This window comes from Pan paniscus, chromosome 7 (assembly GCF_029289425.2).
Source record: "Pan paniscus chromosome 7, NHGRI_mPanPan1-v2.0_pri, whole genome shotgun sequence".
NCBI lineage: Eukaryota > Metazoa > Chordata > Mammalia > Primates > Hominidae > Pan > Pan paniscus.
This window is the reverse complement of record NC_073256.2, coordinates 134,937,280-134,964,732: the sequence shown is the minus strand read 5'-3', so window position 1 is coordinate 134,964,732 and position 27,453 is coordinate 134,937,280. Positions and strand designations below refer to the sequence as shown.

Here is a 27,453-nt window from a genome sequence, read left to right as displayed (position 1 = left end):
TAACCTGGATTAGTCTAATCATACTACCCATTTATACTATCATTGGTCCATGGGTTGGTTATATAACCCAAACTTTTTAGAATTCATTCTAGGATTTCTCAATTTAGAGTTGGAGAAGCAACCTAGCTCTGGGCTCAGGATACAGCAAGGTGAAAGGACAGTGGAAGGCCATTTTCCCCACCACTTGGAAAAAACCGATCTGCAATGAGAGAGAATGGAGCAAACAGAGACAGACTAAAATTAGGGGTGGACACAGAATCCTGAGGGCACTGAAACTTGATTCCAATACCTGAAGCCCTGTTTCCTGCCATTTTCTTTTATTCTGTGAGCTCTTCTCTAGCATCTTTTCTCACTACAGGAACTAAGAAATCCCTTTTGGCTTAAGCCATTTAGAATTGGGTTCTAATATTTGCGACCAAAATTCTAACATAGAATATGAGACTATCTAGTCTCACCCATCATTTTACAGAAGAGAAAACAGAGATTTACTTGCCCAAGGGAACACATTACAACTTAATTCACCTTTCTTTACTCCTCAATCTATTAGTATGCTCTCCTTCAAGAAAAAGTTGAAACTTTGAGAATTTGTGAGGTTCATGTATTCCTGCCACGTTCATAATTGGCCCCAAGTAGACTTGTGAATAACTGGGTAAACCCATGTCAGTTCTGAGTTGTGAATATAACCTTTCAGAACTTGCTACAGCTCCATAGCAGAGTGTAGCTGCATTGATTATTGTTCTACAGTAGAAATATTATTTATAGAACTAAGGCCAAAAGAATACAATTTCCACATTCCCTCCAAGAGTTGAGTTTATGGCACCTTGAATAATCGAAGTACTTGAGTGTGATAATTAAAACAAAAACATTAGGTCAGAACATTTTAGACGTGTCTTAGAAGGCATCAATACAAAAATAAATTGACAAGAGTACCCAATGATAGTGCACTAAATTCATAATAGTGCAAAGAATATACAGTGAAAACCTATAAAAATGCTGCATGTCCAAATAAACTATAATACACTTAGATACTAAGAAGTACCACAGTAGGTTAGACCATTAGTCCTATTTCTTCTCCTTGTCACAGCTTCATACACCTTTTCATTCTGCCCTTTAACTCTGAAGAGCTTCCCACTGTAGGCAGAGTCAGCGCCCCATCTAACACTGGGCTTGCTCAGAACTGCCTTGACAAATGTCAAGTTGGAGGGTCTAAAGATGCTTGCATGGTTTGTGTTGTCTTCTTGTACTCTGTCTAGGTGGGAATCTGCATAAGTTAAAATGAAAAATAGTTTCCTATTTTCTGAATAGCCAGTATTTGCACATGCTGTAAAATTCAAAAGGTACAAAATGATATACAATGAAAAGTCAGCACCTTCTTAATTCTGATCAACTACCCACTTCCCCTCCCCAGAGGATGCCTATTACAGTTTCTTGTGTTACCTTCCAGAGAAACATTTAGAAGAAAAGCCCAAACAATATTTTTCATAGAGTCAGAACTGAGGCCAGATAGGAAGAGCCTTCTGAATCAAGCTAGAAAAGTCCTTTCTGAGAAGACTCCAACTCTTATTTGAGAATATATAATATATTATTTGTAAGTTGAGAGATCAGCTCCCACAGGGAGACCTAAACAGGATTGACTATAGGGAAAAAAAAAAAAAATCACCTGTTATATAGAACTATCTCATTTAAAATCCCCGCAAATGTACTGTTTCCAAAACACACTTATGATTACTTTTGGGTATACCTAAAAAATTAGGTAAGTGATTGCTTCTTAGCTTAAAACACACAGCAGATAAGCACACAGTTGTGATTTCAATTTGTGCTGTCCTTAGATCATTAGTTTCTCTCCTTTTAGAGACAGATCATTTAAGACCAAACACTGGAAGAATATGTTAAAGTAATTTTCATCTATTCATAGAAATATACATTTTAATTGGCTTGGCAATAACATTGAATTTAAAAACTTGAGCTGATATGGTAATATATCTTTAATTTTGATTTGTATACAGATTGACTGTATTTGATACTTTTATCTGCAGAAATATTTAAATATTTAATTTTCTTCTAAAAGGGTAATTGGAATGAGTAAATCCATTAATCAAATTTTAAAATTTATGTAAAAAATTTTATTTTGCTTTAAAAAAAAATTATTCAATTCATGAAGATTAACCAAAATACAAACCCCATCAAAGTTTATTACAATAATCTTTCATAAAATTAATAGCATTAAAAAAAGGTTAATATTTTAATGTAAAAATCACAATGTAAAAATACAAACTTTAGTTTTAGTGACTAAAATAAAAGCAGATAAATAATCTTCTTCACAGGGAAAAAATACTTGAGGGAAAAAACAATGGTATAACATGTGTAAAGCAGGAAATTTAAATATCAGCTTAGTTCCTCATTGCCAACATGGCATTTATATCCCAGATGAGATTTCGTAATTGATCCATAATTTGTTTCAGCTGTTGATTCTTCTGTTTGAGTTTCTGTAGAAACAAAAGAATTTATCAAAAATGTTTCAGGAAATATAGACCATGAAGTTAGAAGATTAAAATATCATAAGTTAGGACTATAATGATCCAGACAGAAATTAAGCTAAATAACCCTATAAGGCAGATGGTCTCAACCCTCTTCTGGCCTTAAATATTTGCTGACAGGGATCCTGAATTCTAAAAATCCAGCCTGCAGAGGTCTATGGCCCCAGCCCTGGCCCCAGGCCCTGCTTACTCTTCCACTTCCACCATAAATAAATAAATAAATCAGCTAAACATTTATTTGTTATAAAACATAAGCATATAGGTTTTCTAAGGGGCAGCATAACCTAATGGTCAAGAGCCCATACTCTAGAGCCAGATCTCTGGAAGTCATTCAGATCCTTCACTACGAATTTTTTTTTTCCCCAGGCTGCAGTGCAGTGGCGCAATCTTGGCTCACTGCAATCTCAGCCTCCTGGGTTTCAGCGATTCTCCTGCTTCAGCCTCCTGAGTAGCTGGAATTACAGGCTCCAGCCACCACACCCATCTAGTTTTTTTGTATTTTTAGTAGAGAGGAGGTTTTGCCATGTTGGCCAGGCTGGTCTCCTGACTTCAAGTGATCTGCCCGTCTTGGCCTCCCAAAGTGCTGGGATTACAGGCATGAGCCATCACATCCGGCCAGATCCTTCACTATGAAACTTACAACACTGACCTAATTATTTAACCTCCCGGTACTTTAGTTTCCACATCAGAAAAATGGAAATAATAATTGAAACTACCTCATAAGAGCTGTTATGAAGATTAAATGGTCTGATTCATGTCAAGTATTAGAATTGTGCCTGACACATAAGTAAACATTCAACAAATGTTACTGTTAGGCACAAAATGTAAACTGTCGATATAGAAAATAAAAGTACAATGCCTCATGCAATCAGTCTTTCAAAAGTGCGGCAGAAATCACTGTTTGCCTATAGCATGAATTGCAATCTCCTTCTAATTCTAAAAACTGAAGACAAATGGCAGAGTACCCAATGCAATCTTCTCTACTAAGATTTGCTGAATGCCTGAAATGTGCACGGCATGTGTCTCTGTATCTCTATACTTGGATTCTACTTGACTAAGATTTGTAGACTTCTTTTTAACCATTCTTTCTTCAAATCCTATGTGGTAAATGTCTGCTTAGATAAAACAAGATAGAAATAGAGAACTTCTGGTCAGAGTGTTTACTAGTTATAATAACAATAATTATTATTATTCAATAACCCCTTGGAAACATTACATTTGGAGATAATATATTTAATTAATTTTAAGACACTATATTAAACTACCTCCAGATAAATTGGTGTATGCTTATTAAAAAGAGGCCTAACAATCTTACTTTTGATTTCATTAAAAAACAAACTAAAATGAAGTTGCTTGTATTGCTTCTATTCAGAGTTAGGGAAGTAACAAGAAATAGGTGGCTAAAAGGAAAGACCAAGAAACTCTTATTAGAAAATAGAAAATCAATTTACAGAGACTTTAATAATCTTTCATAACTGAATTTAATTCACATTTGAAAAGAGAACTAGCACAATGCAGTCAGAGAAAAACAGGACTATACAGTACACAGGGCTTGACTCTAAAGCTCACTTTAACACAGTCTTCGGGAAACAAAAACTGCTGGTATTTTTAGTTAGTCTCCCTTGCACAAGTTTTCAGATGACCCATCTTCTGTTATCATAAGTAAGTGATAGTCTGTTATTTAAGTGGTTGTATATATCTAACAAAATTGATTCAAATTGCTGGGAAAGATGAAGAATAACCAAGCCTATAAAGTCTTTTTCATCACAGAGACCAAGAAACCAACACTTCTGCCAGCAATCAAGAGTAGCAGCAAAACAGAGGAATATAAAAGTGCTATATTGGGAGGCTGGCAATCTCAGTCCCAGTTCCAACTTTGCCTCTAACTTGGTATTTGATCTTAGATAAATTCCTTCTCCTTGGTTTTCTCATTTATGTAATTGGATTATAAAATCTAGGTCTCTGCCAGTTGTACTTTCTGCATACCCATACATAAGATGACAACTGGTCATCTGGGTGGTTAAAAACAGACTTTATAATCAGTATCAACTCAGGGCTTGCAGCTGGCTATCACAATGGTCTCACCACTGAAATAAATGCATAACCTACCAATAAGACTACTCTCAAGAATCCTCATTTGGAAATATACATTCTGGTACTCTTTTTTATTTAAGCCTCATAATTGTTTTTTAAAAAAGTAACAACTAAAATTTGTAGGGTATTTTCAAGATAATATTCAACACTAGGGAATAGAAAATTTTTAAATAATTAATATATTATAAGGCTCTTGGGATAGCGTTTCTCAAAGATGCCACAAAGTTTTAAATTAAAAAAATTAGCATACAAATAAAATATCCAGAGTCAAAACATGTCATGAAAATGATCAACAGCAAAGCTGACACTTACGCTTATTAGAGGCTAAACTGTAAATAAATTTTCATGACACGATATAGGATTTAATATATACAGTCTTGCCACTGATTGATTTTAACAGAGGTTGACAGCTGCTATTTTCAAAATCCATCAGCTGTGCCCAATTTTGTACATTAACAGGTGAATGTGTAAGTAGACTAAATACTTAAAAAAAGTTTATGCTAACTGATACCATGTAATTTAATATTCACACAAAAGCTGTGACACTTGACAAAAAATGGTTTACTTTCTAAATGCATGGACTCAATGTCAACCTTGTAAATACTACCTACTATCTTTTTCAATTTCATTTTACCATCAAGAAAACAGCGTTAAGCAAAATAAAACTCATTCTGATGTCCCCAAAGCAAGCTTGTCCAACTGTGGCCCACAGGCCACATGTGGCCCCAGTCGGCTGTGAGTGCAGCCCAATACAAATTTGTAAGCTTTCTTAAAACATTATGAGATTTTTTTCGTGATTTTTTATATTTTGGCTTCTCAGCTATCATTAATGTTAGTATAGTTTACATGTGGCCCAAAACAATTCCTCTTCTTACAATGTGGCCCAGGGAAGCCAAAAGATTGGACACCCCTGCACCTAAAGCATATGGTCTCAAACAAGTGTCCATCCTTTACATGGGTATTTGGCTTAAGGATTCCAGGATATATTAAGAGAAAATGAAAAGTATTTAAATAAACCACGAATTTGACTATTAAAACCAGCCATATTGTCTTATGATGATCTACATCAAATACTGACTACAAATCATGTGCCTCAAAGTTTCATAGCACCAGGATAGTTATTGGTGGTTTTTGTATTGTTAGAAACCAGACAGACCATAAGGACTAAATAGTAAACACACCATCAATATGTTCTTCTGCACAATTTCAAGTACACAATAATATGATAATATCTTGAAAATGACTGAGGGTCAGCTGAGGGGTATATAAATCTACTTATTTTAGGTAGCTTATTTAGAAAGAAAGAAAATATTCATTGTAATAAAATTCTGACTATTTTTAATTGAATGCAAATAATACAATTTTATTATAAATTACACAGATCTATAAAGCAACTTATTTAATACAACCAAATGCCAATGTATTAAAAATATGGCACAATACTTTTGTTTCTGTAAATATTCATCAAAACATGAAATGGGTACATGAAACAGGTGCTGCTTTGTTTCCACTGGAGTCTTATATTCTCCAAGAAGAAACTTATCCACTCATGTGAAATGAGTATATAGCCGACAACACATCCAGCTGCTTCATGGAAGAAATTCTGGTACTGAGGACAATGCCTGTCAGAGAGCAGGCACACAAATATTTAAATATTTTCATGTTTGAAGAAAAAATAACAAAAGCCAAATCAAAAAGCTTCTCCCAAAACCTACAAGAATGGAAAAAAAATAAGCAAGCAAACAAAAATTATTGCCAATCATTTCAAAACTTATTTTTGTTTAAATAACTCCTCAGTATAAAAAAGACATTTAATAATGGCCATTATTAAAAACTATGCATTTTATACTCCATACCATAATAGGTAAGATGTATTTTCAATGTTTTAGTGTTACCAGCTAAGATTCCGTGAACTTTAAAACTCTATCACCTAGTAACTGCATGAACTAAAAAAAAAGCAAACCTATATTTACATAAGAATGTGAATTAACATAATTGACAGAGACAAAAACTTAAGTTTATGAATGTAGCTATTTATAAATGGTCAAATCAAATCAGTGAACTGTTTATTTTTAATAGCATCTATGTGATTAAATAATCAGATCAGTACATTATCATCTATAGCCAGTTTTCACTACAAGAAACACCCTCAGGTGTGTGTGCCATTACGGAAAAAAAAAAAGATGTATCGGCTGGGTGCAGTAGCTCACGCCTGTAATTCCAGCACTTTGGGAGGCCGAGGCAGGTGATCACGACGTCAGGAGTTTGAGACCAGCCTGACCAACATGGTGAAACTCCATCTCTACTAAAAACACAAAAAAATTAGCCGGGCATGGTGGTGCACGTCTGTAGCCCCAGCTACTCAGGAGACTGAGGCAGGAGAATTGCTTGAACCCAGGAGGCAGAGGTTGCAGTGAGCCGAGATCGTGCCACTGCACTCCAGCCTGGGTGACAGAGAGAGATTTTGTCTCTCAAAAAAAAAAAAAAAAAAAAAAAGTATCAATGGATCATGAGCTCAGTATTTTAAAAATTAAAACTTTTAATCATATATTTTAATCTTATATTCTAGAATGGAGACACAGAGCTTAAAGAAGTTGAGGAAAATAATAAAATAAAATTGTTTGAGGGAAACAATTATGTAGGTGGGTCCAGGAGAGAGAGGCTGTAGAGAGCTAAATCCTCATATGGAGACAGTCCTTTTATACATCATATCCTTGTATCAATTATATCCTTTACTTAAAATCCACAAAACTCTATGTCAGTAGCTAGGGTTAACTGTAGGTAAGATTATTCTAGTAACAGAATATGCTACATTTAATTCACATTTATATATTTTTTTAAGGAATGAATTAAAAAGCCCTTTTGGTAAAAAAAAAAACAAACAATTTGTTTGCCTTTTAGCAGTTAATTTTATTTTCTTCTTCCTTCTTTATTTGGGATTTAAATTTAAGTTAACCAAATGTTAGCCCTCTCCCATCTTTTCCCTGTGCCCACCACCTAATCTTTCAGTGCTTTCTCAAAATATAGGTAGAAGAATTCATACAAAGAGAGTTATGAGGTCATCAAATGAGTTCTTCCCCATGATACTCAAGAAGGTACTTTACCTCTAAATTGTCTTTTAAAAAGCAATTCCCACAGAAATAGAGTTTAGCTTTAAACCTGGTTTATTTAAAACACCTAAACTGATTCTTTTCTCTTTGTAATAACCCATCAGTTTGATATCACGTTAACTAAAACATGTTTTATCCTGAAGTTAAAAGCACTTAGAACAGATCCAAGTCATTTAATCAAAGGAAGAGATCTCAATGTCAGAAGTAAAAATGGGGAAAAAAATTTAAAATACTTTCATTCCGTAAATATACACAAACTTTCAGAAACATTGTGTATCTATTGAGTGTGTGGCAGGAGAGGAATAAAAAAAGCTATAAACTGATGCAGAGAAAAGTGATCAGAAAGGACACAACAGCAGATGCAAGGTAAATTTTCAGATGAAAAGTAAAGAGGGAGTGGTCAGTGACTCAGAGAAGGCCTGGGCATGCAAGAGGGATGCCACCGAGAGTACGCCTGATCCACCATGGAGAACCACAGACAGAGACCATCTCAGAGGCACCAGGTGAGCCCTGGGAATGAAAACTGGAGGAATGGTTAAAAGATTGACTATCTAGTCGTTTAAACAAAAAGTCTGCCAAACCCTATACTAGATTATGGAATGCCTTCAAATTTCTGAGGAAACATAACTTACAACATAGAATTTTATAGCCAGCCAAACTATCAACTGGACAAATATGTAAGGACTCAAAATTTAAGTGTCTGCATTCCTTCTAAAGAAGTCACTGATGTATGCACATCACCAACAAGGAAGAAAACCAAGAAAAGGGAAGACATGAGCTGAAGAAATAGTGAAACCAACAGAAGAGGTGAAGGAAAGCCCCAGAGCTAAAAAGCAGGCCTAGCCAGCATTCCATCCAGACCTATAAGACCATAGAAAACTTGGGAGGGTGGGATGAGAACCATGAAACTGTCTGATGATTCTGACTGTGGAAAATTGGAAAATAGTACTGAGATGTTGTCATAGATGCATAAAAAACTAACTAAAATTTTAGAAAATTAAAGAGGTAAGAATTAACTTCAGAAAAACAAAAAATTATTCAATCAAGGAAATATGACCCTAGTATACTATGAGGCTTAGCAATAAACAATACTTATGAAGCCATAATTATATGATACAGATTATTTACTGAACCCCAAATATGATATAAGTGCACTGAAAGGTTTGAGGGAAACAATTATGTAGGTGGGTCCAGGAGAGAGAGGCTGTAGGGAGCTAAATCCTCATGGGGAGAAAGAAGTCCTTTTATACATCATATCCTTGTTTCAATTATATCCTTTACTTAAAATCCACAAAACTCTATGTCAGTAGCTAGTAAGATTTTTTTTTTTTGGTTACATGCTGCCAAAGAATTACCATATTTTGATTATAAAAGAGAACTTTTAAAAGTCAAAGACATGTTATTTCTAAGTTATCAAATTGGGAAAAAAGAGAAACTTAATGAAAATTGAAGAGAAATGTAAATATAGAAAAAGTATCTTTCTGAATTTACACAGCTTTATTTTTTACAAAATATTATAAAATCCTCTATGGTACAGAACAAACTATGTTTACATTAGTTACACATGTGGTACTCTGAAACCAAAGTTATTATTATAATGGTGTTTTATTTATATACATATTTCATTATATTTTATAAAAAAATCCTTATTAGAGAAACATAAGCAGAACACATTTATTGAGGTAATACATATTTATCAACAGAAACATATAATACGTCTTAATAAGTGAATGTCTCATACATCTAGACTACCAAACACCAGTTATTTTTCAAGATCTAAACTAAAAGTTCCCATTCTCCTCCTCACCCTCTACCAATTTTTTACTGTGAGTTTTTTATTATGATTGTCATGTATTACAATCAGATTTTTTGGAAATAGTTTTCTAAATGTGTATTTCACCTTTTAAAAAAGTTACAAAATTTTATTTTATAAAATCTATCCATCTTTTTCCTTTCTTCCGAGTTTTAAAATACTTAAAAAATTATCCAATATTTTGTTTTGCAGGTCTTATTTTCAACTCTGAAATTCATTTTGATTTATGGTGTAATGTAAAAGCTAGCTTAATTTCGCCCCCAAGGTTTCTATTTCTAAAGACTAATTTTCCACACAAGCCCTCTTCTGTCATATTAAATTCTCATGTACAATAAGAAGGCTGTTTTTCTGGCTAGATTATTTTACTAATCTGCCTATTCTTGTGCCAGTATTATACACCTAATTACCATTTTTATAATATGCTTCATATTACAGTTTAATTTTTGAAGCTAAGAATTCTGCTTTATTAGTCATATTTATCAACATTTTCTTTGATATTTTTGTATACTTTCAAGAAAAAAATTCCACTTGGGTTTTATTTGGATTTGTTTATTGATTGGTATTGCACTAAAATCCTATTATTTTTGCATGCTTTCTTATTAGGATTTGGATTGTTACTGTATTAAAACTGTGAGTATTAAATCAAGACTGGTATTTTTATAATATGTATTGCTCATCCAAGAACTTTATATGTTCTTTTAATCATTCAAAGCTTCCTTTATGTATCTTAATAAGTTTATTCATACACATTATTGACATAAGTCCTATCTACTTAATATTAATTGTTACAAGAGTCAATAGAATCTTATAATCTAATAGGTTTACAGCATTGTAAGAGCATGGTATCAGTCTTGTCTTAGACCCTTTTACGGAACTCTTATAGACTAGTTGTTCATCAGTTGAGTTTCTTTGACCATTCTAACAAGCTCATACATAATAACTCCTGTTTCCCAACTGTCATTTGTCCACTGTCTTTTTGTACTGGCTATAACTTCTAAAATAATACTAAACATAGTGTTATAAAGTATCTTATTTCATGCTTGTTTTTAATAAGGATACTTCTATATTTCACCTTATGAAAAATGTTGGGTATTTATCTAAAAGAAAAATATTTTTAAAAAAACACACTGTCTTGCTAATAGTTTTAAGTGTCCTTTGAATCCGCAACAGTATTGAATTTTATCAGATGTCTTTTAGACATGTGAGAAAATCTTTTTTCAAGGTAGTTTACTGACATCATGTATTATACATACAAACTGAACTATAAAATCTTCATATACCTCAGAAGACTCTCTTTGGCAGTGGTGGATTATTAATACACTGATGAGTTCTATTAATTAGAATTAAGAATTTCAGGAAGGGGCAATCTATATTTGTCAGTGAAAGAGTAATGCTGAAAGTTTTATTCACTGTGCTATCTCCAGTAGGTTTTGCTAAGCTGGGGCCACATTTCCATCCCCAGAATGAACTGACACCTTTCCCTATTTCTCTCTGTTTCACGAGAACTATTTGAACATTATCTTCCGAACTTTTGAAAGTATTCAGCAATAAATACATTCCAGTTACAAGCTTTTTGTGGGGTTGGAGTAGATAATAATGCTGGGATAGTTCTCTAAATTTTTTATTCAGGTGTTAAGACATTCACATTTCATATTTGTAAATTTTTATCATTTGCTGCTCCAAATATGCTATAAGCTAGAAAGGTAGAATTCTGCCCAGAAAAGAAAAAAGTAAATGGATTGTGACTAAGTGTCTAAGGAGCTCTTCTAAGAGCTTTATCGAGTGAATTTTGCAATTTCTCTTCTGACTATTCAGACAGCATTTCTGCTTACCTTTCATTTCTTGGCTGTATTCTAAATAGGTGAAGTTTGCCGCAGAAACGACTTCATATAATTTGATAATTCAAATTATGTTTTGGAGTTACATCAGACTCCCTAGTAATTTTTATCAATAACTCTAAAACATAAAATGTAAAAACTAACAACTCACTTTATTTACTTCAGCAATTTCTCGCCTCTCTTCACTAGCAAAACGAGGTGGGCCAGCCCGATCATCATTCTTTGAGCCATCTTCTTCCACATATGGAATAAGTTGCTGGGAATGATTAACAAAAATTAAAAGGCAAAAATATAATTCAAGTTTTCTAATCACTTGTATAGAGAATATATCAGATTAAGGTCAATTTTTATACTTTTATTTGTATAAAAATAATTTCAATTCAGGTGATGGCCTGAAATAAGAGCTTTAATAGTTGACCATTTCAATGCATTCTATGCATTACCCTTTCAGGTTTCTTTTGCAAAACAGCCTTTATAACATTGGTTGTCATGTACAACTAAACAATACTTCCAGCAGGAAGATGGGAGAAGTAAAAAATAAAATAAAATAAAATAAAAAATTTAAAAAACCCTAACTCAATCAGCAAATATTTAATTATGAAACACTATAAAAGTAATGCCAAACAAGATGTGATTCCTGCCCCTAAGAGATTTGTAGTCTATTGAGATAGATAAAACAGGCTTTCCTTCATCTGTAATAAAAAGAAAAGAACTTCATGGATCTGTATTATATAATTGTCATTAACTTGCAATCTAAAACTTCAGAGTCTATGCAAACTTCTAGATGTCTTTAGTTTTTGCAGTTGTGAGAACTTTTTCTTTGTAGGAGAAACAAATTTATATAGCAATGAAACTTCTAGCAGAATCGTAATTAAGTATGCATGGTTAGTGATGGAATTTACCGCATAAGTGTGGCAGACTTCAGGAATCACCTAGCCTTTACCATCGTGTATTACCAATGCAAGAACAGGCTAAAGGTAAATGACTGGTAAAACTAGGATTCACCTGATAAAACTTCTTCAAATTCTTGGGATATATATAAACTCACCCATGTCTACATTCTCCTTTTCTTTCTTTCATCTGTCTCAATGCAGAGCTGTCCTTCCTCCTGAAGACGATTAGTCTCCATTCCTGTGCCCTGATTACTCTGCCCTCCTGTCTTCATTATTTATACACCTTTCTCTCAACCTCTCCCTACAGCTTTCTTCCTTTATTATTCAAACATGTTCCTATCTCTTCTATTTGGAGGGAAGTTCCTCTTCCTCCTGCAAACCTTCGATTCCATCTCTCCTTCCATCTACTGCTTTCCTCTCTTATTTTTTTCAAAGCTTCTTGAAAGACTGATATCCACTTGCCGGCTCCAGCTTCTTATTTCCTGTTTAATCTTCACCCAACTACGATCAGACTTCACGCTGCTATCATTTCACTGAAGCTCTACTCAAATATACCAACAATTTTCATCTAGCAAAATCTACTGGACAGTTTTCATTCCTTATTTTCCCTGACTTCTCTGTAGCATCTGACGATGTAGGCCACATTTCTGATCTTTCTCCCACATCTCTGACCCCTTCTTTTTAGGCATTTTTGCAGTTTAATTTTTCTCTGGTCATCTCTTATCAGCTTCCTTTGGTGGCAGAGATATAATTTGTCAACAGGAAAGAGTGACTTATAGAAATATATGCCTAATTAACTAAATAGGTATGACCCAAGATTAAATTTAGAGAATATATTTTTAAAATATAGTGATTCCACTGGGCTAAATATAAAATCCAAATTAATAATAATAAAAATAATATTTTATCTGTAAAGTACTTCATGAAAACCACCTTAAAAGTATATGATACTATTAAAATTCCTACTAAAAATATCCCTGACTTAATTAAAAGGAGACACTGACAGCAATACAAATTGCCACAGAAAAACATTTCTTCCTAACAACAACAAAAATTACTATAAGCCTGTCAAAGTCTACAAGAAATTGTTAATGTAAAAATATAGTAGTATTTTATGCATATATATCACATTTTCATCTTCTCTGGTCAAAAGTAAAACCAATAAAATTCGAAACCTGGAAATATCGCTAAAACAGGAGAGAGAGGAAAAAGATTAACAACTGTCTTGACACTAGTTCACACTTTATATTCATCCTCCCTCTATCACAAAAAATTACCTCGACTGGAATGGGATCCATCCCGCCACAGTTTTCATTGCATTTGTCATATACCAATCTCAGCTTCCTGAAGAGAACTGAAAGTTGGCGAAGATTATCCTGTAGCTTTGTTAACCGGTCTTGATATGTTCCAGTGTGGTAAGTGACACCATTTGGCAGCTTATCAGGAAAAACAAAGAATAAAAATATCAAGTAATGAAAAAAAAATCAAGATTTTCTATAAGTAAAGCCAACAAACAGAAACAATTTTTAGGCAATGCATAGACGTAAGCTGTCCCTCACAACTGATCAAGTTTAATTTTAAGAATTTAAGAGTAATGCATGCCCATTTATTAACAACTTGGCATACCCGTTTCACTGCTATAAAACAGACCTAGAAAAACTTTGTGATAAACCCTCTGACTTGAAATACTTTTTCCCCTTTAATTTTGAAGTGTAACTTTAAAAAAAAATTTACAATTTTAATATTACTATTATATAAATGCAGCATGCTGCTGACCTCAACCAAGAAGTTAAAGTACAGTTTTAAAAAAAAGTGAATCTTATGATATTTTAGTGGAAGAAAATGAAGAATATATGGCTGGTATTGCAAAAATATTCTCAAAATGCCTTAACTCTGATAAGATAATTAAGATGCTTAAGGCATACATTAAAATATAAACCTGTCATTTAAAGTTTTACTTAAAAAAATCAATAGCAGGAGATATGGGTGCCATCTATACTTGAACACCATTAATAAATTATTACAAGTAACTGCTATGATCATAACTCTGCCTTAGATATGGACATATTTTTAATTCAGGAATTTTATCAAAAGAAGAAAAGTATATATTGAAATAATAAAATGACAGGTAAACAAAAATCGACTATTTATTTAGAATTTATAACTAAATATGTACTTTGCATTGCTGAAACTCATGAACAAAATCTTTCTCTGTACAGCTGTACAATATTTTATTCCCACAATTTGATCTGTGTCATCACCCTAATACTTGAATCAATACTATTTACACAGTACCACGTTTTCTAGTATTCAGGCATTTTTATTTGTAGGAATTCACATGTATAATAGCTAGGTGATCAGTCCAGTCTTTCTAAGCCTCGGTTTGCATTTTTTTTCTTTTTTAAACACATGAGGTAGGAATGCCAAAAAAAAAAAAGAAAGAAAAAAAGAAAAGCATGATACAATGTTTGGAGTGAAAAGTAAACAGGACATATAATGATTAAAACCATAAACATGAAAAAAGACTGGAAAGCCCCATACGTAGTTAATAAAAGATGTGTAAGATAAATAGGCTTGAAAAACTTATTTTCTTCTTTTCTCATACTTCTAAATTTCCTGTACTGTTATGGTTTACAAGTTAAGGAGATGGATCTCCTGAAATTATTTGAAGTGTGATATTATTAGGAGTTTCAGAAATTCTCAAGCATTAAAACAGTCTACAATGCCTCGAAGCAATGTGATAAAATATCAAAGGCTGAACTAGTCAAAACATTTTAAAGGAGAAAGGCATTAAGGGTTCATTTCTCAGTACAATGTAAGATTTCTCCTCCTGAACTCTCAGTTTATGAAATTCCACAGACACTAACTAGAAATTCAGAGAAAAGTTTAAGTGGATCCTTGCTTTCTTGTTTAGGTGACAGAAAGGAGCATGATGATTATGTCTTGCCTAGAACAGCACTCTGTACCTTTATTATGGCATTATGGGGTTTAATACTTTGCCCATATTTTCTACTTAGTAAAAACTGGAACTTAGGTTCATATCACCATATTTAGCATAGTGCACACACACAGAAGGCTTTAAAGTACGGTGTGAATTATTTTACTTAAGTGAGTTATTTTACCCATAAATCTATACTTAAAATTTATTAAGATGTATTATGTAAAAGAACTCTTGATAAATACTGTCATAAAGAAAACAAAAATCCTTTTGAAATGCCAAGAATCACACTCCCCAAATCTGCTGACTTAGAAAGATATTAGATGTTAAATCTAAGATCCAAACTTACTAACTTAACTTACTAAATCATTAAAAAAAAAAAAATACCACACACGTTTCATGTGTCAGCACTGTTCTAGAAGCTAGGATAGAGCAGTAAACATCAGAGAGATAAGGTTTCCATAGTACAGAGTATACGTGGTAAAAATGCCTAAGATCCCTTGGTATATACCATGGTGTAGCTGTTCAGCTGAAAAGCTCATCAATAACCATCTCACTCATGAGTATGGATGAAAACCCATAAATACATGATCGTATCCATAGACACCAAGAAGGCATTCAACTAAATTCAACACCCATTTAAAAAATCAATATAAAACTCAATAAAAAATCCTCAATATGTGACAACATACATTTATTTCAGTTAAAGAGTCAGCACCATGATTAATGTGGAATCATTAGAAGCATTCCAACTAAGATCAGAAACAGAAAAGGATGTCTATTAAGACCCTAATTCTGTAAGTGAACACTGTTCTGGAAGCACTAGCCAATGCAATTAGAGAAGAAAGAGAAAAAAATGTTGAAACATTAAAAAGAAAGCATCATAATCTATTTACAAATAATATGATAAAGTGCTACTAAAAATAAAAGAATTCAATAAGGAAGTAGGTCCAAAGAGAAAGCAATAGCTCTGTTTTCATCTATAACACAAACAAAAACATGGGAAAAGAAGACCCCATTTACAATGGCAACAGAAAAGATAAAATACCTAGAAAAAAACTTTTAAAATCTCAAGATAAAAATGAAAACTTAAGATACCTTATAGGAAAACAGAAAAAGAATACTGCATGTTCTTGGTTAGTAAGAGTCAACATCATAATGATGTCAAGTCTTTCTAGGCCGAACGGACCTAATAAAAATGCTAACAGGCTTTTTCTTAGAATAAGCTGATTCTAAAATACATGTGGAAAAACAAGCAAGAATAGCCAGGGAAATTCTGAAAAATAAGTGTAACACATTATAGATCCTGACAAATTAAAAGAATGTTTTGCATTAATACATAAAAGATAGGCAGCTATGTGGAATAGAATAGAACATCCAGAAACAAATTAACTTATATAAAAGCTACCTGAAATCATTGGAAGAAGCAAGTGAATTATTCAGTGAACCTTTTGAAAAAGTTAAGGCTAGGCCCGGACCTCACATTTTAGAGGATAAATTCCATAAGGATCACAGTTTTAAACGTAAAGGCTGAAATTTTAAAAATTATAGAATTCTTCCTAATTTGAGTGGGGAAGACCTTTCTAACTAGGCATAAGGCCTAGAAGTCCTAAAAGACTAATACATTCAACTACTTAAAAAAAAAAATGCATGGCAAAACTACCATTAGCAGAGCCAAAAGGTAAAAGACTGGGAAAAAAAATAACTTTAAGTTGTATCACACAGAGCAGGTTTCTCTAGTATGTAAATAGCTAAATCCTACAATTAAGGTAGGTAAAAAAGACGGAAAAAAAAAAGACAGACAAATGGGTGAATAATAAGTGAACAAGCATTTAGCAGGAAAAAAATATAAATGATTCAAATATTTTAAGGGATGTTCAAACTCAGTCAAACTAGGAGAAATGTAAAGTAGAATTTTCACCTATCAAGTGATCAAAGATCCAAAAAAGCTATAACTCACTGTGCTGGTCTTAGGCCGTAGCATAAATTAGTTCAATCTCTGTGGAGGACAATTCATCAAAATGTATCTAATACAAAAGCACATAGCTATTTCTAAAAACGTATCCTACAGGTATACGTGCAAATCTGTGTAGGAGGTTATTTGCTGCAGCCTAACAGGGAAAGATGAAAAACAGCCAAATGCCCTCACTAGACAACTGGTTTAATAAATTACAGTATTTCCATGCAGTGTAAACTATACACTATAAAAAGGATAAGGGAGTATTTTCTGTATGGGTATGAATAAATTCCAAAATATATCAACTGAAAAAAGCAAGGTACAAAATGGTTATGTATAATATACTATTATCTGTGCAAAAAAGGCAAAAATGAAACAATATACATAAACATTTGCTTAATATGCAGAGAATATCTGGAAAGATACACAAAAATAGTAAGAATCAGTCACAATCACTGCCTGTGGAGAGGAGTTAGGTACATAGTATAAGAGATAGGAATGGGAGGGAAAATGTTCACTGCACTGTCCTTTTTTATTCCTAAATTCTGAATGTACTATGTATTTTAAAAATTAAAGATTCAAAGAATAATAAACAGAACAAAAGCAATGGTATCTTCCACAAGGACTCTTAATCTGAGATTTAAGGATACTTGGGGAGTATCCCTCAATCTTCCTTTAACCCCTGAAATTTTCAAAATGCATGTGTATGTGTATTTTTCTCAGAAGAGAGCTCACAGTTTTCATCAGACTCTTAAGTGGCTAACGGACATCTAGTGTATACCAGGAACCACTTCTTTAAAACAAATGCTTAGAAAAATTCTTAGCAGTTTGTATTCACAGCACTTTACTCTCGTAGATCAATAATACAGACGATTACTTTAAAATGTGAATACTAAAAATGTATTAACAAATCACTAGGTTATATATAGTTAAGAATATCCTATTTCTATCACCTCTTCTAGTTTTTTTGGAAATGAAGGAGCCCATTGTTGTCTTTTCAGCCAATTATGATAGGCCCCAAAGGGTCTTAGATGAGTGATCACAGATTTCACAAAATGAAAAGCACACATATAATTATCATAGTCCCTCAAAAGCTGGCTTTGGGTCCCAGACCCTACAGTGGCCGAAATGTTGAAGCTTAAGAAGAAACGTATTGCCATTTATGAACTCCTTTTTCTTGAGACAGAGTCTCGCTCTGTCGCCCAGCCTGGAGTGCAGTGGCGCGATCTCGGCTCACTGCAACCTCCGCCTCCCGGGTTCAAGCGATTCTCCTGCCCCAGCCTCCCGAGTAGCTGGGATTACAGGCGCCCGCCACCACGCCCGGCTAATTTTTGTATTTTTAGTAGAGATGGGGTTTCACCATGTTGGCTAGGCTGGTCTCGAATTCCTGACCTCGTGATCCACCCACCTCGGCCTCTCAAAGTGCTGGGACTACAGGCGTGAGCCACCGCGCCTAGCCTATGAACTCGTTTTTAAGGAGGGAATCATGGTGGCCAAGGAGGATTCCACATGCCTAAGCACCCGGAGCTGGCAGACAAGAATGTGTCCAACCTTCATGTCATGAAGGCCATGCAGTCTCTCAAGTCCTGAGGCTACGTGAAGGAACAGTTTGCCTGTTGACATTTCTACTGGTACCTTACCAATGAGGGTATCCAGTATCTCTGTGATTACCTTCATCTGCCCCCGGAGATTGTTCCTGCCACCCTACGCCGCAGCCGTCCAGAGACTGGCAGGCCTCGGCCTAAAGGTCTGGAGGGTGAGCGACCTGCAAGACTCACAAGAGGGGAAGCCGACAGAGATACCTACAGACGGAGTGCTGTGCCCCCTGGTGTCGACAAGAAAGCCGAGGCTGGGGCTGGGTCAACAACCGCATTCCAGTTTAGAGGCGGATTTGGTCGTGGACATGGTCAGCCACCTCAGTAAAATTGGAGAGGATTATTTTGCATTGAATAAACTTACAGACAAAAAAAACTTTTAAAAAAAGTTGGCTTTGAATGCAGGTCCACATGTAATCTAGTTATTGATAAAACACTTTTTTTGAAAAAGTTTAGTTCTGCGTAGAACATGAACCTGTATTATATCTTTTAATAATGTACATTGACAGCAAGTTAGTATTAAAAAGAGGTTAGCAGGAAGAGCTATTAGTCGTGTGTGATGTTGGGTAATTTATTTTTTCTCTCGTTAAGCCTCAGTTTCCTTTACTGTAAAATAGGGATAAAAATACTCCTTAAAACTGCTCCTATAACAGTGTACCTGACCAAGGAAAGTACTTCATAAGTGTTAGGTATTATTCGGTGCTTTGCATATAACAGGACAAAAATTTTTTTAAAGTATGCTAAATTCTGAGACATTATTTAATCCGCACTTTATTCATTCTAGATATGAATCTATTCATTTTTTAAAATTATTGCCAAAGAATGTCATTTCTCCTGGATCTCCTTTGTACTATATTTCACATGGTCTTAAAAATTTCCACAAAACTGAATTACTCTTATAATCAGGACGAAAAAAAAAGTCTTGACCAGTTAAAAGAAAAAAAAGCAATAAAACACTTTTTTGGACACCCACAGAAATAAGAGCTGTAAGATTTTTGAAAACTTGGTTTCAAATTTACCCTACCACTGACTAGGTTTGGGCAAGTCACTTTACCTCTCTGAAGTACAGAATCTTCATCTGTAAAACAAGAATAGTATCTACTACATGTAGTGGGTAGTATAAGCAAGCATTAAAAATGGGTCAGCAAAATGGTGCTGGAACAACTGGATATCCAAATGCAAAACAATGAACTTGGATCCATATCTGCCACTATGTATATATATTTAAAAACTCACAAAACTAAATATAGGTTGTAGACCTAAATATAAAACTTGAAACTACAAAACTTCTAGAAGAAAACAGAAACCCTTTGTCACCTTGGGTTAGGCAAAGACTTCTTAGGTATGACAGCAAAACCAAAATCTATAAAAGAACAAATCAATAAGCTGGATTCCATCAAAATTAAAAATGTGTGTTCTTCAAAAGACAGTATTAAGAGAATAAAAAGGCAGGATAGACTGGGAGAAGTATTTGGAAAGCATCAAGACATAACAGGTGTTGATGAGGATGAGGAGAAACTAGAACCCTCAAACAGCAATGTTTACATTCCCACTAGCAATAATCGGGACGTAAAATGGCTCAGGCCACTTTGGAAAAGTTTCTTAAAGTATTAAACAGACATGTACTGCATGATCCAGCAATTCCACTCCTGAATCTGTCCAAGAGAAATGACACATACGTTCACACAAAAATTTGTCAGCAAAAGTTCATAGCAGCATTATTTACAACAGCCAAAAAGTGGAAACAACCCAAATGTCCATCAACAGAAGAAAAGGTACGCAAATGGTGATATATGGATACAATGGAACATTACTCAGCAATAAAAAGGAAATTATTGATGCATTCTTAGTGAAGGATCTCAGACAAAAAAAGCCCACATACTGTAGACTCCGTTTATATAAAACCCTAACAAATGCAAATTAATTTATGATTACAGAACGCAGATCAATGGTTGCTTAGCGATGGAAGGTGGGAAGCAAAGATGTCAGAGGGGTATGAAGAAACTTTCTGGGATGATGTGTACACTATTTTGATTGTGGTGATAATTTCACAAGTATACAGACTACAGTACACATATATATCAAAACTTTAGGTGAGTGTAGTTTACTGTATATTAACTATGCCAAAAAAAGGAGGACTGTTTTTTAAAAAAAAATGTAAATTCTTCAACTCCTTGGACCTCCCCAGAAGAAATGCTGGAAAAAACATTTAAAGCAACCTAAAGAGGGAAGTGGAGTGCGACCCATCTCTGCCTTGAAAGGTGCAAGAGTTTACAGAGTAACTAAAGAGCTCGATTGAATCCAAAAAAAATTGGCTTCAATTCTGCAGAAATCTGGTCTGGAAAACATCACCTCTACAAATCCGACTTCTGGGGACACTCTTGAGTGTGAATGGGGGTGACCCTACACCTAAGGTTTGCCCAGGGCAGCCCCGTTGACATCCACGGGCCCCACGTAAAGAGGAAACCAGAGGCCCTTTCCCTCCCAGCTGCATCCCCCTGGCCCCGCGCGCCCGCCTTCCCACCTGCATGTTCCTCAGGAGCTGGAAGATCTCCATGGTGCGGTACACGATGTCCTGCACTGTCTCCTGCCCGATGCGGCACAGCGACGCCGTGTTGACTTCCCGGGCGGCCTGCTGAGCCTGGGGCCCGGCGAAGGGCCCGGGCGCCATCCCCGACGCGGCCAACGGAGGGGTGGACATGGCGCGGCTGCAGCTTCAGGCCGGAAGGGGCCAGACAGCAGGTGTCAGGGGTCTGCCCGGAATTGGGAGGCTGTGGGGCCTCAGCGTTGGAACCAGCTTGAGAGACCCCCCGCGGCCGGATTTCAAAACAGCGGCCGCGACTTCCGCCCACCGTGACGTAACACGTCACAAAACGTCATAGACACCGCCCACTCGGCGAACTGTCTCCGAGCGGAGCCGGGCTGGATTGGGTTGGACCCCTGGGCGGGAAAGGACGGACGGGTTAAGTAGCCAATCACCAATTGCGCTCCAGCCAGAGGGGAGATGCTCTTGGGGAGCCTGGGGTGAGTTTCCAGAGTTCGTTTCCCAGTCTTGGCTCAGCGTTAGAACCTTCTGTGTTTAGTTCCTTGCGGAGCATTTTCTCTTAACAAGCCTGAGGTTTGCAGTATAACAGCTAAGAGACAGGTTAAAGTACTTGTTGAGTCGCATACAGGTGTAACTGGCAACCTGCGATTCGAATTCAGAAAACAAGATTCCTAAGCTTGTACGCTTCTGTGTGACATGATACGGACTCCCCGATTGCTCTTGGTCCCTGCTCAGATGTTTTATTCTTTGAGTTTTCCCAGTCTCTGTAAGCAAAAAAAATGATCAACACACACACTTCTTTCTGACTCTGGCTCTTATTAGTGTCTGATTTTTTTTTCTTTTTCTTTTTGAGATGGAGTCTCGCTCTGTCACCCAGGCTGGAGTGCAGTGGCGCGACCTCGGCTCACTGCAAGCTCCGCCTCCCGGGTTCACACCATTCTCCAGCCTCGGCCTCCCGAGTAGCTGGGACTACAGGCGCCCGCCACCACGCCTGACAAATTTTTTGTATTTTTAGTAGAGACGGGGTTTCACCGTGTTAGCCGGGATGGTCTCGATCTCCTGACCTCGTGATCCGCCCGCCTCGGCCTCCCAAAGTGCTGGGATTACAGGCATAAGCCACCGCGCCCGGCCTACTGTCTGATATTTTATATAGCTTTCAGTTTGTTTACTTTCAGACTTTATCTCACCCTATCTACACACACTGCCAACTCCATGAAAACAGACGATTTTATTCACTTACTTATTCTCAACACCTAGTGATTGGCACAAGTATCAATAAATACTTATTGAATGATTGTTGAGTGACATGATAAATGCAAGAGAAATTAAAATGTCTCTCACAATGTCTCTCACTTACCTCTTACTGTTCATCTCCAAAGTGGGGAAAAGTGAAGAATGTAAAATTAGTGATAGGCACAAACATTGCATTTTTTAGAAGTATCTGAATGCTCCCTTGTACGGACTTTCCAGGAAATAGTTACTAAATATGTCATAGGAACCCTGGTAGAGATTTTAAACATAGTAATTCGCAGGTCTTCGGTAATTACCATTCGACAAATATTGGCTGAGCACCTATTATGTGCTGGGTGCTAGGAGTGAAGATAGCGTACTGAACAAACCAGGCAAAAGCCCTGCAGCATGTTTGTCATGGAGACAAACAGAACACTATTGTGATGAGCGTCTTGAAGCAAAAGTTCCTGATATCAGGGTGCTAACAATTTAGGAGATTGAGAACGACCTGAAGGGAGCAGTGTGGAACCTGAAGGTGGATAGGGAAGGGAGTAACGAATGATAGAGTCTTTTCTATGAGGACGAGGAAGGCCAGTGCCAACACCTGAAGTGAAGAGGCCTCCTAATGCTTTCTAGGATCTGGAAGAAGTTCAGTGTGAGGACGAGTGTTAGGAAATAAGGCTGAAGGCAGAGGCAGCCCTGGAGGATCTTCTAACCCATGTCAAGCAGTTGAGAATTTATGGAGTGAAATAGCAAGCCATTGAAGAGTTTCAAGGTGAGAGGAATAATTTGAAATATTCATTTTAGAACACTTATTCTGGTTGCTAAATGGGGAACAGATGGTGGGTTTCTATTCTCTTCTCTCCCAAAGGGGAATGATGATGATGATCATGACCTGTGCAGAGAAAGGAGACAGAGGGTAACTTTGAATAAATATTTAGTAAGTAGAATCTAGAGAACTTGATAGTAACTGGATCAGGAACATTAAGGAGAGGAAAGAATTAAGGATGGCACGTATTTCTGCTTTCATGTGAAACTTCAGGTGAAGTTTATGTCATTTACCAAGACAGGATACACTGAAGAAAAAATAAGTTTCTGAGAAATTATGCCTTATGTTAATTTCCTATTGCACATGTAACAAATTACCACAAACTTTGTGGCTTAAAACAGCACACCTTTTATTATTTTATAGCTTTTTAGCTCAGAAGTCTCAAATTGTTCTCGCTGAACTACGCTCAAGGTGTTGGCAGGGCTGTGTTCCCTTCTGGGGGCTCTCAGAAGGAATCTGTTTCCTTGTCTTTTCCAGATTTTAGAAGGCTGCCCCAATTCCTTGGCTCATGACCACTTCCACCAACTGCAAAAACCAGCTTTCATCCTTTTCAAAGCCAGAATTGGCTAATTGAATATGCCGTATCTCTGGTTCTGAGTCCTCTGCCTCTCTTTCATTTAAGTATCATTTTGATTACATCGGGTCCACCTAGATAATCCAGGATATCTTTTTATTTTAAGGTCAGCTGTTTTGCAACTTCAGTTCCGTCTGCTACCTTAATCGCCCCTTGCCATGTAACGTGACATACAGACTCTGGGAATTAGGATGTGGACATCTTCGGGGAGTAACTAAAATCTGCCTACCACATGCCGCCAATCCAAACTGTCCCTAAATTCAGACTCACATACCTAAAAACCTGACATCTTGACTTGGATGGCTATTTGGCATCTAAAACTTATGTCTAAAAAAACCCAACTCTTGATCCCTCCCAGCCTTCTTTACCACACTTTTTCCATGTCATTGTCTGGCACCACCATGCATTTAGTTGCCCATCCTGGCTTCTCTCTTTCCCACCCTACTTCCAAGTCATCAGAAAATAGAATGAACTCTGACTTTCAAATATATCCTATATGTGACCAATTACTTCACCCCTTTCAACCTAGTCCAAGCTGTCTTCTCTTATTTAGAATGCTGGATAACAATCAAGAGTCTCCTAATTGAACTCCCTTCCTGCTACACTTGCCCCATCCAGTCCACACTCATTACAGCACCCATAGGCAAACTTACAAGCTAAGTCAGGTTATGATTCTCCCCTGCTGTCCTGTCCTCTCATCGTGCTTAGAATAAAATCCAAAGCTGCATGACCTGCACACCTCCACATGTGCTGGCCTAGGCTGTTCCTGGTCTCTCAGTTCCCACAGCTCTCCCCTCACTCCAGATACATACACCTCCTTACTATTCCTTGTGCACTCCAAGTTCATCTCACTTCAGACTCATTTATTTTGGCCTGGGAAGCTCTTCTCTCAGCTATCTCTCCAGGCTTTGTTTACAATGGCCTTTTCTGGCCACCCTACTTAAAATAGCCTGCATCAGGCCGGGTGCGGTGGCTCACACCTGTAACCCCAGCACTTTGGGAGGCCGAGGCGGGTGGATCACGAGGTCAGGAGATCGAGACCATCCTGGCTAACATGGTGAAACCCTGTCTTTACTAAAAAATACAAAAAAATTAGCTGGGCATGGTGGCGGGCACCTGTAGTCCCAGCTTCTCGGGAGGCCGAGGCAGGAGAATGGCGTGAACCCGGGAGGTGGAGCATGCAGTGAGCCGAGATCGCACCACTGCACTCCAGCCTGGGCAACTGAGCAAGACTCTGTCTCAAAAAAAAAAAAAAAAAAAAAAAAAAAATAGCCTGCATTAGTCTTCTGTTGCTGCTGGAAAAAAATATCAGAATTTAGTGGCTTAAAGCAGCAGAAATTTATGTCCCCATTTTCTTACTGATTGTAAACTGACAGCCATTCCTAGCTTCTATGAGATGCCACATTCCTTGGCTTGTGGTCCCTTCCTCCATCTTCAAAGCCAGCTATGGCAGGCAAGTCTCTCTCATGCTTTAAATTTCTCCTGCATCTTATTCCATTGTCCTTGTCACATACCTCTAACCTTTCACTTTTGAGGGCCTATGTGATGATACTGGGTTCATCTACATTATTCTAGATAAACTCCCCACCTCGAGACCCTTAACCTTAACCACGCCTGTAAAATTCCCTGTTTCATGTAATGCAACATAGTCATAGCTTCTAGGGATTAGAGGGTTTGCATCTTTGCGGGGCCATTATTCCACCTACAGTACAGCCCTCTCCATCTCTCTATCCATTTAGCCTGCTTCATTTTTTGTAGTGTTTCTCTCAAACTGATGTTGTTTCTTTCACTGTTTGTCCCTTCAGCTAAACAGTGAATCTCATGAAATTAGAGATTGTTTCTATTGGTTACTTCAGTAGATTCAGCACCTACAACAGTGCCTGGCACATAATAAGTGCTCAATAAATAGTTGAAGAAAGAACCAGGAGTTTACTCGGGGGCATCTTGGGTTTGAAATGTGTGCATGATCATCAGTGGATATATCCAGTAAGCAATTGAGTGTGTGCTGGGACCTGGTAGGGTTTTCCTTTTACATGGTTAGAGAAAGGTGGGTGGGTGTGATAGTAAGCTCAAAATCCATGGAGTCAGATAGTCCTGGACTAAAATCCAAACCTGGCATTACTCAACAGTGGACAGATGACACCAACCTCCATCAATAACAATGGTATTTAGCTTTGGGATTGTTGATAGGATTAAGTGAGATGCTATATATAACACACTTATAGTTCCTAGTGTATACTAAGCATTCAATAAATGTGCACTATACTTCCTTCCACCATGGGTAACGGTGAGGAAAATGGATAAAGTGAGAAGTGAGGAAGAAGCTGTTCCAGGACAGAGCCAATGGGAACACTAAGGAACAGAAAGAGGAAGAGGCGGCAACACTATTAACAACAAAAATTGGGAAGAACTGGAAAGGTCAGAGGAAAATCAGGAGAGTCTGGCTATGGAAGTCACAGGAAGAATAGATTGTTTCAGGAAGGAGCTTGTGCTGAACAGTGTCAGACACTGCTGAGAGGTTAAGCAAAATAATCCACACAAAGGAAGTATTATCTTAAATCACAGAAGAAGATTTTAGTACAAAATTATTACCCATAGTCCCATAGTTAGGAAGGGAATGGAACAGAGTCTTAATTTCTATACAATATCTCCTCTGCCGTTTTTTTTTTTTTTTTTGAGGCAGAGTCTTGCTCTGTTGCCCAGGCTGGAGTGCAGTGGCACAATCTTGGCTCACTGCAACTTCTGCCTTCCAGGTTCAAGCGATTCTCCTGCCTCAGCCTCCCGAGTAGCTGGGATTACAGGTGCGTGCCACCACACCTGGCTAGTTTTTGTATTTTTAGTAGAGATGGGGTTTCACCATGTTGGTCAGGCTGGTCTTGAACTCTTGAACTCATGATCCTCCTGCCTCAGCCTCCCAAAGTGCTAGGATTACAGGCGTGAGCCACCATCTCCAGCCTTTTTTTTTTTTTAGCCAGAGAATATCTGGTTTTTAGCAGGGCACCCAGGGTGGAAGCTGTATGTCCCAGCCTTCCTTCAGCCTTGACAGGGACATTTCACTAAGTTCTGGCCCGTCAGCTGTAAGTATGCATGACGTGGGAGACTACTGGCAGCTGTCCTTAGAAGAATGGGGCCTCCAGTTCCTTCTTCCTACTAGCTGGGATGCAGAAATCATGGCTACAGCTTAGCTAGCTAAGTGCTTATTTGGGGGTTTTCTGTCACATACAACTGAATTTAATACTAATTTGCTACTGCCGAAGTGGCAAATTTGAAATTTGCCCTAAGATCCATGTGGTTTTGTCTGATACCAAAGTCGTTTCTTCTAACACAATGATTCATTGCCTCTGCTTTCAATTACCCAAAAGACAAACTAGAATCCTTCTTGACCTGACTCATTACCTGCAGCAGTGCCCCTGGCTCTTGTGTAATTGCAGGATTAGAGCTAGCTTTGTGTATGTTGTTATGGGAAGTGTTGGGCTTTGCAGTTTCTAGCACCTGGGAGA

The 27,453-nt window shown here is 36.7% G+C and overlaps 1 protein-coding gene and 1 long non-coding RNA gene across 2 annotated transcripts in view; one reads left to right on the top strand and one right to left on the bottom strand.

The window, feature by feature from the left end:
• Window positions 1-1,967: 1,967 nt before the first annotated feature.
• MED30 (mediator complex subunit 30) lies at window positions 1,968-21,476 on the bottom strand. Its single transcript, XM_003823328.5, has 4 exons — window positions 21,300-21,476; window positions 13,563-13,721; window positions 11,544-11,648; window positions 1,968-2,486 (listed from the first exon to the last, which is right to left on the bottom strand). The coding sequence occupies exons 1-4, from the start codon at window positions 21,474-21,476 to the stop codon at window positions 2,391-2,393; spliced, it is 537 nt and encodes a 178-aa protein (XP_003823376.1). The 3' UTR covers window positions 1,968-2,390.
• A 1,543-nt stretch (window positions 21,477-23,019) lies between these two features.
• LOC134730835 (uncharacterized) overlaps window positions 23,020-27,453 on the top strand; it is a 429,507-nt gene continuing 425,073 nt past the window's right edge. The window contains exon 1 of the long non-coding RNA XR_010112831.1: window positions 23,020-23,325. This is a non-coding gene — a long non-coding RNA (uncharacterized LOC134730835). The remainder of the gene's footprint in view (window positions 23,326-27,453) is intronic.